General features: G+C 56.7%; 1 protein-coding gene across 4 annotated transcripts in view; it reads left to right on the forward strand.

Moving 5' to 3' along the window:
• ZMIZ1 (zinc finger MIZ-type containing 1) overlaps positions 1–19,351 on the forward strand; it is a 222,102-nt gene that overhangs the window by 171,439 nt on the left and 31,312 nt on the right. For all 4 annotated transcript variants that reach the window (XM_080642496.1, XM_080642497.1, XM_080642498.1 and 1 more), the window contains one exon: positions 17,013–17,157. In XM_080642496.1, coding sequence (XP_080498622.1) covers positions 17,013–17,157 — 145 coding nt within the window. The remainder of the gene's footprint in view (positions 1–17,012; positions 17,158–19,351) is intronic.

The raw sequence follows: 19,351 nt of genomic DNA on the forward strand, positions 1-19,351 counted from the left end.
CTGGCACACCCCTCCTCAGCACTGGCATTGAGAGGAGGATACCAGTCTAGAGAAGCTGACCGATGTAGTGCCAGGGAGAGGCTGCCACCCCCCTCCTGCCCAGCAGACCTGCCTCACTTGCCCCACCCTGAACCTTGCTCCTGCTGTGCATCTCCTAGGTCACCAGGTGTCCAGTGGGAAGGCAGAGCCACAAAGACTTGAGTCCTCTCTCTGCCACTGTATGGTTTGTGCCATTTTTACCCAGGCGCCTCAGTGCTTTTCCTTAAAACAGAGCCTGCTGACCTGCTGGACTATGAGACGGCAAAGGTGACCACGTTGTCAGTTCAGGATTTTCAGAGAGTGGCTGCTGTTCTCCTTTGCCTCAGAGTGCAGCCCTCCCTTCCAGGAGAGCGGGCCCAGCCTTTGGAGAGCATTGGTCACATGCAGAGACTGTACGGGGCAGTGTAAGCTGCCTCGTTGACCCTTCACTACAACCCCAGAAAGGCAGCGACCACTGTATCCTCCGTGTCTGATGGCGGAACCAGAGCCCCATGTGGCCATTTACACTTAAATATAATGAAGTCAAGTTAAATAAAATGTAAAACTCAAGCTCCTCAGCCACACTAGCCACACATACCATCCACTGCTCTTTTCAAGTGCTCACCAGTCACACGGGCTGGTGGCTCCCAGTCTGAACAGCACAGACAGGAGGTTTCCATCCTGCAAAGCTCTGTTGGACAGCGCTGCTCCGTTGTCCCGTTTCACGGGTGTGCGGTTGAGGATAAGGGGCTTCACTTGTGGAACAGATGAAGCGAGGAGCGGCTGAGTGAGCCCCGCCTGCTGAAACTGAGAGCACTCCACTCCCCTCCTGCAGGAGGAGGCACAGGGCCAGCTGTGAGGAGTGATGGATGGCCCGTGCCTGAGATAAATGTGGCAGTCAAGGTAATCGGATTGGGTGAGACGGTCTAATTTGTAGGCGAGGGTAGGAAGCGCCCAGCCATGCCTCGCCCCCGCCACCCATATTAGTTTAATCAAATGTCCAGCATCTAAATGGCTGGGCCCGGTGATGGATGGTGTGAGCTTTGTTAACTGCTCTTGCCCTGTCAAGCCAAACTTCCCAAGGCCACCAGGCTCCTGGGCTCTTGGATTTGCTTTTTCTTGCTTGGTTGTCTCTGCGTGGGGCAGGAAGGGGGCGGGGGCTCCTGTCTGTCTTAAGCCTCTGATTTCTCAGGGAGGAGGCGGAAGAGGCAAGAGCTGGGGACAAGTGAGATGGAGTCAACCTCCACCTCTTTTGAGCAGCCTTCCTGGGTGGCTGCAGACCATCTTGAGGAGCCTGACGCCCTAGAGCCCTGGACCTGGGCCTCACCGTGGCTTCCGTCTCTCTGGGCTAGCCTTTTCATTCTCTGAATGGAGTATTTTGATATGCCAGAAGTTGTTGGCTTTAATGTTGGAAAATTTGTCAACTTTTCCTGATTAGTGCTTGTTGTGGCTCCTTTGAGAATCATCCCCAATCCCAAGGTCTAGGAGATAATTTCCTATATCATCTCCTAGGCAATGTATTGTATTGCCTTTTCTTTCTTTCTTTCTTTCTTTCTTTCTTTCTTTCTTTCTTTCTCTTTCTTTCTTCCTTCCTTCCTTCCTTCCTTCCTTCCTTCCTTCCTTCTTTCTTTTCTTTCTTTCTTCTTTCTTTCTTTCTTTCTTTCTTTCTTTCTTTCTTTCTTTCTTTCTGATCTCTGAATGCATAATAATCTGGCCACTCAGTGTGTGCGTGCGTGTGTGTGTGTGTGTGTGTGTGTGTGTGTGTGTGTATATATATATATATATATATATTAGAGGCCCAGTGCATGAATTTGTGCATGGGTGGGGTCCGGCCAGCCTGGCCAGGGGGAGGGGACATGGGCGGTTGGCTGGTCTGCCTGCTGGTCGAACTCCTGGTCGAGGGGACAATTTGCATGTTAGCCCTTTATTATATAGGATGTACACTGAGTGGCCAGATTATTATGTGTTCAGAGATCATAATAATCTGGCCACTCAGTGTATTTTGATCTGTGGTGTGAGGTAGGGGTCAGGTTCTCAGCCAGTCATTCTGAGCATGTGCTGTGTGCCTTACACCAGGCTGGAGAGGCAAGGAGAAACAGGTGTTCTCAAACAGGAGGTGAGAACAGCATGTATGACACGCCACCTTTGTGTCAGGGTGGGATCTGCCCGTCCGTGCCAGGCCCATGCTCAGCCATCCATTGGTGCTGACTGTTGCCCCTGTTTCAGGCACTGTTCCAGGCCCGGAGGACGTGGCAGTGACCACAGCATGTGGAAACCCTGCACTGGAGCAAAAGCTCTCCAGTGCAGTGAGTGGGCTGTCGTGTAGTAAATATGAGAGGAAGTAGAAGGTGCCCAGTGCTCTGGAGGAGGATTAGCAGGAGAAAGCCGGGGAGGGAGTTGGTGCAGGGGGAGGTTGTTGCAGTGTATAAGCTGGAAAGGTCAGGGAAGCCCTCACCAGTAAAGAGTAAGGACGTGCCTCGAGGGGTGAACCGCATGGGTATCCAGGGCCAGGACCTTCCAGGCAGGGTTTGCGAAGGCCGTGATGCATGTATACGACAGAATAGCTCTGGATGGAAACACAGAGCTGCTGGCGTGGTTCCCTGGTGAGAGGAACTGCAGCGAGACTGGGATGGGGAGACTGTTTTCAGTGCACACCCTTTTTCTACTTCTGTGTATTTTTAGTCACACTCACACATAAAGTCTTCAAAATAACATTCAAAAGTTAAGGGAGGGGGGCGCAAGGTACAGTGAGGTGGAACCATCAGATGTAATGGGAAAAGTGGGCCTAATCCCTCTTCTGGAATCTATCTGAAATGTTAGTTTTCTGAGGAGAATGGATTTATGTGTTACTTATGTAAATAAAAAGTACTTTTATTAAGTAAAATAAATAGTGCCCACTTGCCTGTTGTTGTGGCTGCTGACCCTCTCTGAGCACCAGCTCCCTCCTGTGAGGTGAGGGTGGTGATCCCCTCACCAGGAGGGTGTCAGGAAAAGAAACTCAGAAGAGGAGGCATATGTGGCGTTCCTACCTGGCCTGCAGCTGCCCCTCAGGGGGCATGTCCCGCACATGGCCTGTCTCTCTTCGGGGCAGAGGCAGAGAATGGATTCCTGGCCGCAGATTCTCCAGGGGCCCAGGAAGGCCCAGGCTCTGTGTTTCTGCTCCCTCGGAGGCAGTCAGATTTGCTCTGGGGCCCTGCCAGGTGGTCAGTTGTGTCAGGACCCAGGTTGCCCAGCTGGTGCTTGCTGGGCTGGGCCGGCTGGTCTCGCCCTCCCCTCCTGGTGTTGCCTGCTCTCCGGGTGCTGTGTTCATTTTTCACTGCCTCCATCAGAGGCAGAAGGCACAGAGTGTTTCCTGCAGGGACAGAGCAGGCACTGGAGGGGGGAGAGGGTGGGAGAGCTGGGTGGTGATTAAATACTGCAGAGACCTAAACAAATGATGCTCCCTCCCCCAGCCGCTCTGCAGGAGAAATGGGGAGCTAGCCTGAACTGCAGATGGCCCAGGCTGCTGTCTGTCCCCCGCCTGTGATGACAGCTGCCCCGGGCTGCTTCCTGAGAGCCTCAGCGTGCTGAGTGAGCTTGCTGAGTGAGTCTGTGGGGCCTAACTGCAGCCCTTCAGCACCAGGAGGCAGGCCCAGAGGGAGGGTGCAGGGCCTCACAGCTGACACTAGCAAGTGGTGGGGCTGAGAACTTACATGGGGAGACAAGACTAGTGACCTCATAGGAGAGAGTCTTGAATGAGCCGATGCATGTGAAGTGCTCAGAACAGAGCCTGGCCTGAAGCAAGTTCTCCATCGGTAACAGCCACTGTCAAGATTGCCCCTCTACACCTTTCGAGCAACTCGGTGAGAGAGGTTTCCATGCAGGTGAAGACACATAGGTGCACACACCTGCCAGGCTCTTGCCCAAGACCACACAGTTCACAGCGAGTAGATTACAGCCAGGCGCACCCTCTTCTGACTACCTGCCCTGTGTTCTTTCTTTTGTACCAAAACCAGGAAGAGAGTCCAGGTCAGAACCCCAGGGCTTTGAATGCAGAGATCAGGGAGGTCAGCAGTGATGTCGGAGACCATCTGCCAAGCATTCAGCTCTCCTGGTCCGAGAGCTTGTGTGCATTCTGAACTCAGAAGGGGCAAGGGAAGAATGATTCCTTCCTCTCCCCCACCCCACCCCTTGTTCATGCAGCAAACGACCACTGAGCTCACCCACCATTCTAGACCAGTGCTTCTCAAAGCGGGTTCCCCGGACCAGCAGCACAAGCATCACCTGGGAACTGGTTAGAAATGTAATCCAGCCCCACTGAATCACACACCCCACTGGGTGTGAGGCATAGCAGTCTGTATTTTAGCAAGCTTCCAGATCATTCTGATGCGTAGGTAAAATTGGGAACCCCTGGGCGAGACCTCTGTGGTTCACTCCTGCCCTGGGACCTCACCTTCCAGGACATACATTCACCCAGACATCACCAGGTGTGCTACACCCTGAGTAAGGTGCAGCCAGGAAGCCTAGATGTAAATGGAACCCTTATAAATGATTCTTATTTCATTGCAACAAGGCAGCTAGATATTTAAAGAAACCTCACAGAGAATCATCTCATCGTGTAAAGGAGCTTCTGCTGAGGGAACGCTCTGCTCTCGTTTCCTGCCCCATTCCCCCCTCCCCCGTGTTCTATAAATTCAGTCTCTGTCAGGTTTTCTTGGCATGGTGTCCACCTTTGCATAGCTAAACCAAGTAGATGGCATACTATGGAATGACAAGTAAAATAAGGAAACACATTAAATAAAATAAAGAATGACAAGTAGTCTGGAAAACGCACAGGTGCCCCTGCCGTTGAGGAGAGCCCTGTGGGATGAGTGAAGGCCAGTCTGGTGTTTTGGACAGCTGGGACATCCACTGCCAACCCCTGCTGGGCATGTGGAGAGGTAACAGCCGGGCATGGGTGAATTCCAGGGCTCCTTCAAACATTCACACTCGGGGTTTCTTGGAAAAGGGTTGGCGTGACCAACTAGGAAGCCAGTATTTGGAAACGTGAAATGTGCAAGCAGGCCATCCACTGCTCTTGCTGGATAGATGGACGAGAAGGGAAACCCTGCCGCGTGGTTTTGGGTAGAGAACCCACAGTGCAGGGTCAAGAAGGAGCATCTGAATCTGCCACTGAACACCCATGGGGCTGGGTCACGTGTCCCTGAGCTGAAACACCTGCCTGATGTGCAGAGTGACTGCAGCTGGAGGGTCCCTCTGCCTCTGAGGCAGCTGGCTGGCTCGGGCCTCAGCTCACAGGCCTGCAGTGGGGAGGAGGAGCACTCACAGTGTCTCTTGCTTGCACCAGGAACCTGAGACTCTTGAGAGAACCAGGTCGCTCAGCCAGGGGAAGGAGGAGTAGTATAGGGGCAAATGGTGGGAGGCAGGAGAGCTAGGGGTCCCTGCAGCAGGTTTTTCTGAATCAGCTTTCTCAAAGAGCAGTGACCTGAACCCAACTCTCGGTAGTCAAGGGTCACCTGACAAAGTGATGCCCGCCCCACCCGCTCTCCCGCCCTGTCACTTCAGCACACACCCTCAGTCACTGTTCAGGGCTCAGAGGTTTTTCAGGCGGCTCCTCTATAGAAACAAAGGTGCCTGGGTAGTCTCAGGTCCGGGACCCAGGATGGCCTCTGTGCTGCTTCAGTCGCAGGCCAGGGGGGAAGGCAACTGCCATTTGACAGTCGTGGGGTTGGACACGTGGGCCAGAGAGGATGGAGGGAGTGCACAGCAAGGCCTCCCAGCACACATGAATGCCGTGGTGTTTTAGACTCTGGGTCTCGGTGACCTTGGGAAGGAACTGGCCTCACCCCGATCTCTCCTTATGCTGGGGGCAGGACACCGCCAAACTGCAAGCACCCAGCTGGGAAGCTGTAGAAGAGTCAATTATCCGGGGAAGAAGCAGATTCCCGCAACCCCTCCTTAGCCCCCTGGCTCCCTGGGAGCAAGTATGGGCAGTGGTGTTTAGCCCCCGGGAGAAACTACGCATACAGAATAGAAAGTAGGTTCTTCAGGTGGCGCCTGCTGGAATGAGGGGCATGGCTCCAGGCTGCAGAGGCCGGGCAGGTGTGGCTCGGGTCTTGTCTTGCGAACACACTGGGAGCATGTCTTGGTATATGGGGAGAGCATCCTTGCTGCGCTGGGCCTCTGGCCTCCTCCATTCTGCTCAGGTGCTGTCGCGGAATGAGTTGGAAGTGGCAAGACTCTCAGCACCACCACCCCCGCCCCCTATGGGTAGTCTGATCAGTCCTGGGGTAGCCAAAGGGACTTGTCCTGTTGGAACCCATGTCCTCTCAGTATATGGGGGGTAGGCACACAGAGGTCTCCTGGCCTCAGTCTCTTGTGGGGTGGATCAGGGCCCCAGCCCCTCTCCACACTTGCTTTGCTACTAATGCTGTATAGTTCTCAGCGGAGGTGGTCTAGATCCCACCCTTGCCCTGCTGCCTGCAAATGTCTCAGGCTAAGAGGAGGCAAACCTGCCTTGCTCCTGGCCTGCTGAGCCAGGTTACCCTCTTCTCTGTGTCACCCTTCATATCTAAAATGGGGCCTGTGATACCCCCACCCCCTGGTGGCTTATGAGAGTCCAGGGGCCAGGGGTGTGTGACCCAGCCCCCACTAGGGGACACAGTGCTCAGTGGCAGCTTCCTGCCAGCTGGTCTCCCGCTGACCGACGCCCCTGCCCGAGCCCCTCCCTCAGGCTGGAGGACGGAGGCGCACCTACAGGAGGGAGGTAGCATTCTCTTTCTGACGAAACTGCTCACCTTGAGCTTCTTTGGGGTGTTTTTTCGTTGGATCTACATTATACAGGAAGGTTCAGATGGTGGTGGGAGGTAGGCAGGGAGTTTTCCAGGCTGGGATTTTCCTAAAGCCTCAGCCCGGACAGGCTCAGCCTGGCTGACTTCTCTGAGTCTGAGTCGCCTGCTCAGCAGGCCCAGCCTCCCCTGGGTGAGGGATGGACAGCCAAACCGGTTTGGGAATCAGCCCTGCCAGCTCTGAGGTCCCCAGAGTTCAGTTCTCAGGGTGAGTTCACACGCCTTGAGACTCCCAGCTCCTGCCAACCCGGGCATCCGTTGGGGAGAGGGGGTGGGAACGGACGAGTGTTCCTGGAGGGAGGGAATGGCCGAGTCCCTCGGGCTGGGCTGGACCTCAGGACCTGAGATGGCAAGACCTGCCAACCACTGGGAAGCAGGTAGGGCCCAGTGTGGGGGGGGTGGGGGGGGGAGGTGGAGAGGGGCCGGGCCATGAGCCTCCAGATGCATCCTGGGCCGGCCACACCATCACCTGGTTGTCTCCCTGCGTGCGGGGCAGCCAGGCAACCAGGCAGGAGAGGGGCAGGGTTGTTTTGACCTTCTTGCCCACACAGTGATGGGAGATGGCAGAGCAGGCAGCAGAGTGTGGGAATGATCTAGAAAAACCAGAAGTAGCTGAAACTCAGGACAGCATGCTGCTGGGTGCTGTGATATGGCCGTTTTGCAGGAGAGCAGGATTTCCCCAAGGAAAACCTCTCTGGTTTTATGTCCCAAGGGTCAGCTGTCCGGGTCCCCCAAGTCCAACCTACAACCTTCCAGAAAAGACATCTCCTCTAACCAGGGGGAATCCTTCTCCCTCAGCGTCCTCCCCTCCCAGCTCCCGTCACCCCTGGGTCCTGCACACACCAGCCATCAGGCCTCAGCAGATACTCCCCACTCTGGGCCCTCGGCCACAGTAAACCGAGCACCTGGGCACGGTGAGCTCTCTGGAGCCCCTCCCATCTACAACCCACACCTGGTTGGGGGAGTGTCCTTTCCAGGTGTGAGGATGGGCAGCTCACCTGACAGCACCTGTAGGATTGAGAAGGGGTCGAGGCTGACCTCAGCTCTGAGAGATGTGGCCCCATTATGAGGCCAGGGCTGAGTCCCGGGCCATCTAACTTCAGAGAGCCCAGCACCTAGTCTTTCACATATGGTCCAGAGAGAGAAAGTTGCCCAAGGCCCCACAGGAAGTTGGTAGCAAACTGGGACAAGAAGCTGGGACAATGCCTAATCGTGGGAAGGTGGGCGGCAGTACAGAACTGTTGTCTTGGGTTGTGCCTGCTTCCAGATACGTGACATCACAGATTTGTGGGGTGAAAGGGAACCTGCCCTGGGCTGGCAGCAGAACCTCTGTCCTGCAGTGTGATTATGGGTGATCCACTCCCTCTTGGGCTGCCATTTCTGCTTCATAAAACAGACAGGAAGAGTCCTCGGCCTGCCCCTCACTGCGTGTTATGGGCTTCAATGAAGCAGAAGGCACCAGGCTGTAGGGAAAACTAAAGGGCTGTCTGTGCGTCCCCCTGACCCCATTAGGTCTTCACTCTCCACAGTGGGGAGTGCCACTCCATTTCACAGACATGCCCACATGGCCCCGGCTGCCCCGCTGGGTTAGTGGTCATGATGGGACAGACACCTGGCTTCCTGAGGCCCAGCAGCCACTGCCCCAGCGCCCGCCCCTCTGGTCTGTGCATCCTGTGCTGTCTTCTCCTAGGAGGAGATGACCGGAGAGAAATGGCAGGGAGGGGCTCTTTTTCCATTTCTGGGGGCGCCCAGCGGAAGTGGGCCTACAGAGGACAGCTAAGTAGCAGTTACGTGGAGAGCTGTGGCCAGAGGTGGGGGAGGCTCAGGTCACCCATTCCTACTGGAAGCATGGGGGTGGGAGCAGAATCTGCCCTTGGCTCCGCTCCCAGTCCCACCTTCTGCTGGACACATGGGGGATGCAGGCTGAGGAACGGCCAGGCCTCGCAGAGACCTGCCCCTGTTGGTGCCACTCTCTTGGCCCAGCACGGGAAGGACTGCTGCAAGGTTCAGCCCAGCGCCACACCCAGGGCTCCCAGGAGGACTGGCCCGGACTGGCCGCCTGCACTGCATGGCGGGGGAGCCACTTCCAGAGCCCAGCTCCCAGGCCCCGGGCTCCACTCTGTGCAGAGTGTCTGGCGGGGAGAACCCTGGGCATGGTGGGTGCTGGCAGCAGCACTGCCCGCCCAGTATGCAGGAGCTGGTGCAGGCTGGGCCCAAGGCATGAGAGCACTGCGATCCTCTTGGAGATGGGTGAAGGGAATTGGGTTTTATATGGGCAACAGCACAGTAGATGGGAGACAGAAGCATCTTGATCCTAAAGGGGTATGTGCTCAATATCAACAACAAAAGAACAACATATTCTTATGTAATCCTTCCTCTGTGTCAGGCATTGTACTAGCATATTATGTGTATTAGCTTGTTTAATCCTCATGACAATTTAGGAGCTGGTAATGTTTATTATCCCCATTTTACAAAAGGGAAAACCAAAGTACGGGAAGGTTAAGTAATTTACCCAAGGTCACACAGCTGCTAAGTGGTTGAGCTGGGATTTGAGCAGCCTGGGTTCAAATTACCCGGATAGTCCGGGTCTCAGGCACAGTGCTTGGCCACTCTGCCTTCTGGAGGCAGCAGGTAGTCAGCACTTTATAGCTCCCAGGTTTCCAGTTGAGACTCTTCGGCACGAAACTAGCCACTTCTCACATGTGGTTTAAAACTCGGGCCTTCCCTTCATTTTGGGGCTCCTCGCACCAGGCCTGAAAGCAGAGGGTCCTCCTGTTGCCTCCTCACTTTACAGCTGAGACAGACTCTCCTAGGCCTTTGTCATCTCCAACCCCATGTCCTCCCCTTCACCCTCCCTCCAGGGCCTCACCTCTCCTCTGCATGGGTCCAGAGTCTGGAACCCTGGTCCCCAGGTACAGGCAGGAGTTCCCACCATCCTGACCTCCACGCTTCCCTGGCAGTGGTCCCAGGACTCCGTGTTTGGGAGATGAAAGAGGAAGATCAGAGGGTAGGAGGTGTGGCCTGGGCTGGGGAGGCAGGAAGAGAAGCAGCAGCATCCCCTGGGAGCCCTGGTGGGATGCTGTGGGAAGGCCGCGTGGGCAGACACCATTAACATGAAGACTAGGGCCAGCCCTGAGCAGAGGGAACCCAGGGCTGCAGCCGGCCTCCCAAGTTAAACGAACTTGTTTCTGTCAGCTGCTTGCCTTTCAGTCCCCATTTTGGCAAGGCTCACCCATGGCTCTGCGGGTCACAAAAACAAGGGTCACCTGACGTGGTTGTAGGTTTTGTTTGATGAAGCACCAGCCTCTGTACACCTCTGTGATGGGATTTCTCTCAGGCTAATGCCCCAGGGGCTAGGCCTCTGCCCTGGAAGGATGGGGAGCTGCTGGCAGGTTTAAAGGTCACAGCGGCAGGTCACAGGTATTACCCTGCTAGTCCGGGCCTCAGGCACAGCGTGCCCAGTGCCTGTCCCACTCTCCCGTCCTTTGCATATTGGTTTATCCAACTGTGATTCATTTCAATCCCATAGTCATGTGTTTGCGTAACCTGTGCCAGACAGTGCTCTGGGTGCTGGGGGTGGCAGAAGTGAACTTCTTGGGTCCCAGCGTGGCCCTCGGGGCTCCTGCTCTCGCTGTAGAACACCACATCTTTCCCCAGGTAGCCACTGAGCCCCACTGTCCATCGGTACCGCCTCTGAGGACGCAATCGGAGAGGTCCTCTCGCTGTCTTGCCCAGTGTGGGTTGCTGGGAGGCGGGGCTGGAGACCCTGAGAAAGGATAGGACACACTTGTCATAATTCAGGGGAGAACAGACACCGCGGCAGAAGGTGACTGGGACAGAAAAGAAGCCGAAGGGACAGACTGCAGAGACACAAGCCATGATGATCTGAGGGTGGGGCAGGAGAGGACAATGGAGGGGCATCGCCTGGGGTGGCTGAGGTGCTCCTGGGAATCCAGTGGCCATGGCATAGGCACCTGAGGCAGCGGGGGGGGGGGGGGGGGGGGTGGAGGGAGGAGCCCAGCGTGGATGGCTGGTTCTTCCATCCTGACTCTCCGGTGAGGCCCTCCAGCTGCCAGGCCAGACTTCCCCCCTGGGAATGGGACCCCCATGCTCTGCTGCCATTTGTATGGATTTAGTTAAGTGGATGGTATGGAAGCATTTGTGTTTTTCATTGGCAGTGAACCCCGGTTGCATGCTCCCGGGACCTCTTTCCACCTCTCTCTGCCCCACTGTCCTCCCCCCTCCACCAAGGCATGGCTTGAGAGGGCCACGCCTGGCAGGTTGCCTCCTGGGCACCCAAGTCCTGTCCATCCTGGGTCTTGGAAGCCCCTCCCTCTCTCGTTCACACACACCGTTCCTCTGTCCTGCAGCAGCCTGTTAGCAGCTGGGATGCTCTTTGATACAACACGCTTTTGCTTCATTTGCCCGAGGCGTCCCTAGGCGGCAGCACCTTTGATAAGCCTCCTGTTTGGCCCCCACGTCCAGGTCTCTGCCCTCCTCCTGGATGGCCCACTGCCCCTCCACCCCTTCCTGATGCCCAGGCCCGACTGGGAAAGAGCATCCCAGGCTAGCTAACCTCCCCCTGCTCGCCTCACGAGAAGAGCTGCCTTTTTCCCTGTGGCCACGATGGCTGCCTCTGGTTTCTGGCCCCTTTCCAAGCCTGAGTGCAGCCTGGAAGGGACAGCCTCCCACACGTACCCAGCAAGCTTGTCTGCCCCTTCGATGCTCTGGCTTTCAGACCCTAGCCTCTGTCTCCCCTCCACCCCCATCTGCTCCCTGTCCACTGGCTAAGAGCTGCTCTAGAAAACACAGCTCCACTTCCCTACCTGGAGCCCCGGCAATTCTCACGTCAGGAATGCAGGCTCCTCCATCCAGGCTCTTCCATCCACTGCCTCTCAGAGAAATGTTGCCCTGGCCCTGGTCCATCTGGTCAGCCCAGCCTGGGCGGCTGCTCTGCTGGAAGCTACAAATACAGAGGCAAATGCAAGGCTGGTCACTGTCCCCAAGGGGGGCACACCGGGGACCAGCCAGGGTTAAGACTCCCCAGGCTCCACTGCAGACCTGCCCTCACTCTTTCATCTCTTTGTTGTTGTTGTTTCTTGTCCTTAAAAGACACTGTAGTGGCTGCGGACTACAAGGGGGGTGGCCAGGAAGATCTTGGTGCTCTCCCATGGTGCCTTCCCTCAGACCTGCATCCTGCGCCCCGCTGACTCTCAGGCCCAGCATTCACTTCCATTTCTCTTCCAGAGGAGCTCATGGTGCCTTAGCCGTGGCGTCCTCTGGTGCAGGGCCCCTAGACACGTCTCCCGGAGCTCAGGAATGGAAGGTGCGCCACCCCTGGTCTCACACCACCGTTTCCTGTCCCTCTGATGCATACCACACATGGCACAGCATCTGCTGTGAGGCACGTGTTGCTGGCAGGTGCCCGTCGCTGCTTATGTCCGTGGCAGGTCTGGAGTGGACCCCGGTGTCCCTTGGGGTTTCCTCGACAGGCTAGAGAGATGTGTCGGCAGTGGGAGCATCACAGGTGAACCGTCGTGTCTTCTCCCTCCCTGGAGTCCCCTCTCCCTTCCACTGACCCCTCGGGACTCTTGCTTCCCCTATGGACATGGCCTTCTGGAATTTGGCTGCTAAAGGCCAGGGCTCAAGATGGTGCCAAATGAAAACCCAGGCCTGGGTTGTGGCTGTTCTGGACCCTAAGGAGCCTGCCCCTGCCCACCCCATTCACAGTGCTGCAGGGGGTCCTAGTCATCTGCCCGGGGCCTCGCACACACTGAGGCCCCCACCACCTGTGACTTGCAGAGCTCACGCCTACCCAGTTCATGTGTCTCTGTGCTCTGCCGTGTGGTCAGAGTGCACAGAGATGCCAAGGCCCCGTCTGTCCTGGTGGTCACTCATCTACCAGCCAAGGTCTGTAACACGAATGGCCATTGTCACCAGCCCGCGTGTAGCACTGGCGCTGCTCCTGCGCTTCTCCCTGACACTGCTCCTGCACTTCTCCCTGGTAACTTGGCTCCTCCTTACAACTATGCGTGGGAGTGGAGTTACCACCACCCCATTTTAGAGATGGAGAAACTGAGGCATAGGACTGTTAGATGAGTTGCTGAAGGTGCCACGTGGGTGGCAGAGACAGAGCTGGGGTCAGGTCTTGCAGACCCGTTCCGGAGGTGGTGCCTCCCCAGCTTTCCTGGTGTTACGTGGTGCGGTGGTGGCTATTGGATTGAGGGGCTGTTTTCTGGGGCTTCTGTGGTCTCTGCCCATCCTCCCTCCCTTTCTCGGGTACCCCTGCGGTTGGTTGACAACAGTCATTATGGCTCAGGTCCACTCGCTGAGGTGGGCAGCTTCTGTTAAACCCATTTCACAGATGGAGAAATTGGAGCTCCACATGGTGAAGCAGCTTGAGTGGTGGGACACAACTTCTAAGTCCCGTCTGTGGGACTCCAGAGCCTGGGCTCTTAGCCCTGCTCCCTATGGCCTGCCCTCTGTGCTCCCCTTCCCTCCCCTCCCCTCTCCTGAGTTTTGTGGCACTGGTGTCCCTCAGGGCTTCTTTGACACCTTCTGGAGGGGCTTGGGATGGCTTCCTCTCATTCACAAGGCACCTTACTGCCTGCGGGAAACAGCGCATACGCACATCTGCCCTCTGCTCTCCGGAGTTCACGCAGCATTTTCAAGGACTGTGTGCTCCCTACGCACCAGACACTGTTTTAACCACCTGATGCGTGTTAGTGTCATTCAGACATCAGAATAATCTTACGGAATGTGCATTCATGTTATGCCCATTTAACAGATCAAAAAACTGAAGCCCAGAGAGCTTCTGTAAGTTGCCCGAGGTCACGTAGTTGTCAGTGGTGGAGCTCACAGGATGAGGGAAGGGTGGCTCCCCGGGCAGTAGGAGGGACACTCCTGACCCTGCCTGCACGGCTAGTGTCTCCCTGAAATTGAAATTCTTAAGACTGGTGTGCTCTGTGCACACCACACCAGGCCTTCCCACCTCCCTCCCCATCCCGGGACTCTTCATGCCCAGTACTCCTCCCCCGCCCAGCGAGTGCCCGGAGCAGAGACACACAGGACAGCCAGATCCGGGGCACATGCTGACACCCTCCCAGAGCCCTGGACACCTCCCCCCCCACTGGGCTGTCTGTCTGTGTGTGTAATCTCTACCTGCCTCTGTCTGCCGGGCCTGCTGGTTCTGACAGCGCCCAGACTCCCTGTCTGGCTGCAGATTCCCACACGTTGTCATTCACTAGCATTTGCCTCAGAACAGCCTGTGTTGGCTTAAGCCGTGATGACAGCATGCACTGGGGCCGTCTGCCGTGCATCTCCCCGCCCTGATGCGTCTCCCTGCCATGTGTCTGCCGGGGGGGGGGGGGGGGGGGGGCGCGGGGGGGCCTCTGTGCTCAGGCCGAGGGGTGAGGGTGGTGCTTCCTCCCTCCCCATCCTGTCCCTCTTAGTTGTAGGAACGTGGCTGCCCTGGCATTTGTGTTGTTCACTGGCTGCCTAATGCACACATCCCATCTGTCACAGCATCCTGAGCCCTACAACGCCACCAGCCTCCCTTCATTTTATCCCCTTTAAGGAAAAACACTCCATTAGTGATAGGAAGATGAGGGCGGTCCTTGACCAAGCAGGAGGGTGGCCTGTGTCATTGGAGGAAAGCTCTGAATGCCTCCTGCATGGCTCGGTAGCCCCCAGGAGGAGCGAGGGCTGGGAGGGGCGGGAGGGCAGGGCGGGCAGCGGCGCACCATCTGTGCCGTCCTTTGTGCTGGCAGCTGAGCAGTCCCTGCATCACTGTGATCCAGCGCCTCGTGCTTGGCGTGCAAATGAGTTTCCAGATGCCCAGTGCCCCCCACACAAAGAAGCAGTAACTAGGGTCCTGGGAGAAGAATGGAGCAATCTAGAAATTCATTTGTTTGTGAATAGCTGTTCCCCCCTCCCCCCAGCTGAGGCAGACCTGTGCTGGGCACCCACTCTAGAGGCGTTTTGCCTCGGTTTCTGAGCAGACACAGGCCAGGGTGGGGTCTTCTCTCCGGCACTCTCCTCCCTGAGCAGTGGTGGCAAGATGAGCCCCACAGGAAGGGGCAGGACACAGCTTTTAGGACATAGCTAGCCCATTGGCACCCGGCATGGAGAGGGACACAGGTATCTACTGGGAGGGGGTGCATGCTGGGTTGTGGCCCTCACGGGAATCTTTGTGCACCACACAGCTGAGAAGATATACCCAGCAGCCCTGGTGGGACCCCTCACCTTCCTGCCCCATTCCCTGTAAGAACCACTGCCCTTCCCTTGACCTTGGGCCCCAGCCCACCCATGGGAGCGTGGGCACCTCTCGCCCTGGCAGCTCACAGCCGGACGGGATTGGTGCAGTGCTTCTGCTGGTACTAAAACCGCCTCCTGGACCCTGCCCACTCAGTGAGGGGCAGGAAGGAGCCTGCTGCTCCCCAAATGCCGGGCCCCGTTTTCTCCCCACTCCTGATAGAGCTTGCCTGGGCCACAGGCAGGGCCAGAGCCTGGCAGAGTCTCAGATGGTTCCCAGCCCTGCTGATGGCGGACCCTTTTCAGGTTCTGAGCGGTTTGAAGCGGCAGCTGCCCATTCACTCTGGGTGTCTTTCCCCAGTTCTGGCCGAACATGGGAAAAGGGTGGACTCAGTCGAGGCAAGGGGCTGGAGGCCATACTGCTTGGTGTTTGCCTTCTGAAGGGTTTCATCTCCTCCCCACATTCTGGTCTCATGTTAGACTCTATCACTGGGGCAGGGGCACCAACTGTGTGTCTGGCCCTTGCTGGTTACTGTGAGCGAGTGACTTCGCCTGCCTGAGCCTCAGTTGTCTCATCTGTAGAATGGGGATAATAGTTGACATCCTGGATCGTGTGGGGCGGATTTGAGGAAATGCCACAGAAGCATGTTGCACAGCGTTCGGATGGGAGACCCTGGAAATGAGAGAGTGAACTCTGTGTCCAGCCAAGTGGCTGAAGCAGTCCTGGGTTCAAAAGGTCCCTGGCCACCTGGCCTGGTTGACTATTTCCAGAGCTATCAGATCAGTCTGGGGAAGTGCTCATGGCAGGAGTGGGGCATGGCCGGGGTGTGGCCCCCCTCCCCCCCCCCCACCCCGTTGGCTTCTGCACAGTCTCAGCAGTTCCCCCATCTGCTCCTCACCTTAGCCCTGGGAGGAAATCAGGGCAAGATTCATCACTCCTCTCCCCTGCAAGCAAGCTGAGGCCCAGAGAGGGTCTGCGAGCTCCCTAAGGTCACACAGCAAGCTGGTAACAGCCGAGCCCTCCTGACTCCTCACTCCCTCCCCAGACCTCCGCTCCCTCTTGCACTTTGGGAAGACTGACCAGACATGCTGACCTTGAGGGTGCTTTTGGCCCCTGGTGGCCACACTGGGACAGTGAAGGATGAAAGAAAACGGGTACTTTTCTACCCTGTTAATTCGAATTGCTTTTCTCTTGGTTTTCAGGGCCTCTCTCAGGCTGGATGTGGAGGGTTCCCATGTGTTCCTACCTTTGGTGCCCTTGGGAGACCCTGGCTTAGTTCCCCCCGCCCCCCTCCCCCCCCCCCCGGGCAGCCCTCTAGCCTAGGAGTCTCTGTCTTCTCCAGCCTTGTGCCAGCAGCGCAGGGCCAGTCTCAGGTGTGACCGAAGCTGTGCGCACACCTGCTCAGGGGAGCCCATGCAGGGAGAATGGTGCAGGCACTCCTGGGCTTGTCCACAGGCTCCAGGAAGGCTCTGGGCTTTGTTTCAACCTTGTGGTTTGGGCTCCACCCATGGGGAGAAGCCACGTCCAGCTGCTTGTCCAGAGTCTGGGGGTGGGCTTCACTGAGATGCCTGGGGGCAGCTGGCAGTGCTGTTTGGCTCCCCCTGGTCTCCCCTTGGCATCATCTCTGCCGTCCCCTCCACTGTCTTGACTCTCTTCTTTGCCATTGAAATTGGCCCTCTGAGCTGCTCCTACAGCCACAGAAGCTTTTCGGGGCCGGCAGGGGGGAGGGGGACGGGCGGGCGGTGTTAGTCCCACTTTACAGGTGAGAACACTGAGGCCTCCTGAGCAGGCCTAGTGACTCTACTGGTGTTACACAAAAGTGGGGAGCGTTGCTAACACTGGGAGAGTGAGGTGGGGCGGGCAGGTCACAGTGGTGGGCGAGGTGACACTAATCGTCCTCTCTGTCCTTGCAGCCCTGCTGTCCTCCTGGTGCGAGGAGCTCGGCCGCCTGCTACTGCTGCGACACCAGAAGAGCCGCCAGAACGACCCCCCCGGGAAACTCCCCATGCAGCCCCCCCTCAATTCCATGAGCTCCATGAAACCCACTCTGTCGCACAGGTGAGTGGGCAGTGTCCCCAGGGCGGGGCCAGGGGCTGCTTGGGTGGTAGGCAGGCTTGGCCTCCAGGTTCAGGAGGAGGAAGGTGGCCAGGCCGACTGTCAGGAGGCTGCTCAGAGGACAACCTGCAAAACGCGGCTTGGACTGCACGGGTCGGTGGAAAAACCCCTGTCAGTGGACCTGCGCAGTCCAAACCCTCGCTGTTCATGGTGAACTGTACTTTCACAGAGAAGGTCCGCGCCCGTTCTGACCCTCCTCCTCCACACCTGTACCGAGTGACTCGGAGGAAACAAGCTCCTTTTGCCTTTTCATAAGGAGCGGTGGGCCGGGTGAGCGTGGGGGCCTGGGATGTTCGGGATTTGGTGCTAGGAGGTAACTGGCTATTTGAAGATTCAGGTCCTGTTTGAGGGCTCTAAGGACAAACAGACAGGAGAGGGTGAGGAATCGGGAAGCTTGGATCCCCAGGCTGTTTTGGGGAGATTCTGTGACTTGGGTTTCTGTAGCTCAGGTAATGCAGTCATGCCCATTACAGGCTACAGAGGGCAGAGGTGGGTGCCACCGCACCAGGCTGTGGTTGGGGCCAGTGTCTCCAGGCGAGGCCCATGGTGCTGCCAGCACCCTGAGGAGGTGTCAAAAAAGGTCAGATCACTGCAGCCCCAAGGCGTCCCTGAGGTGAAGGCGACCAGGAAGAACCTTGAGTACCCACAGGCTTGCGTAGAGCTTTAGGGTTTGGGAAGCAGCGTTTGGACTCGCTCCCTGTTGGTCCTGACCACGGAGCTGTAGGAGGTGCAGAGCCCTGTCCAGGAGAAAGGAAGCCTGGAGAGCCCAGCCCCTGCACTGTGACCGGGACTTGACGCCAGCAAGCATTTCTGTCTTTTGCTCCCAGATTTGTAATGAGTGGTTAAAAAAGCCAATTGTGATTAACACATTGTCCATATGCAAATCAGTGCTGCAAAGGTAATTAAAAGCCTAATAAATCTTGTTTACACTCTTAATTTGATTACAATCAAAGCCCGAAGTTGCTGGGAAAGACTCTGAGGCTGAAGGGTGCCACCTCTTCCGGTGAGGGGTGTGCGACCCCAGAGGAGAGGTTCCTGGGCAAGGTGCTGGTGCTCCCCTTAAACCTGGGCAGGGCATTGGTGCTCCCCTTGAACCTGGGCAGGGCATTGGTGCTCCCCTTGAACCTGGGCAGGGCATTGGAGCCCCCCTGAACCTGGGCAGGACGCTGGTGCTCCCCTTGAACCTGGGCAGGACGCTGGTGCTCCCCTTGAACCTGGGCAGTATGCTGGTGATCCCCTGAACCTGGGCACTATGCTGGTGATCCCCTGAACCTGGGCAGTATGCTGGTGCTCCCCTGAACCTGGGCAGAATGCTGGTGCTCCCCTGAACCTGGACAGTGTGCTGGTGCTCCCCTGAACCTGGGCAGTATGCTGGTGCTCCCTTTGAACCTGGGCAGGGTGCTGGTGCTCCCCTGAACCTGGGTAGTATGCTGGTGCTCCCTTTGAACCTGGGCAGTATGCTGGTGCTCCCTTTGAACCTGGGCAGGGTGCTGGTGCTCCCCTCTGCAGCAGGTTGGGGCATAGGCCCAGGAGCCAGGCTGCCAGGCGTCGAGTTTCAGCTCTGCCGTCTTCTAGCTGGGTGACTTTGGAGCAGTTCCATAACCTCTCTGTGCCTCAGTTTCCTCATCTGTAGAAGTGAAAAAGCAGCAGCACAAGACCTACATGCTCGTCACCAGGCCTGCACACAGGGAGCCCATTGGACTAGGTGTTATTCTCCCAACCCCAGCCTGGTGACATCTGACTCTAATGTGGTCATTCGTGGTCAGCTAACAAAGACGGGGTCTTATTCCCTTGGTCATATCACACTACCTTCACCATTTTCATTTTTAACAGTTTGCACACCTACCTAAAAGCTCAGTTTGTAATTAACCCTTCTTCTTGCCCCCAGAAATTTATTTTTTAAAAGAAACAGTAAGTGAAAGGGAGATTGAAGGACTTATAAATCCTGCTCCATCAGTTCCAGGTTGCCAAAATGCAAGGATCTTTTCCTTTCCTCCTTTCTATTGAAAAAAATTTAAGACCCTCCAGTATGCAGTTAGCTGCACTAGTTCCTCTCAGCTTCACCGCAGGGAGGAAAGAAGCCCCAGTAATTGTGATGATGGAGAGCATTGTTAATGGTTCCCCTAAATTAAAGCGG

Source organism: Plecotus auritus (assembly GCF_963455305.1).
Source record: "Plecotus auritus genome assembly, chromosome: 9".
NCBI lineage: Eukaryota > Metazoa > Chordata > Mammalia > Chiroptera > Vespertilionidae > Plecotus > Plecotus auritus.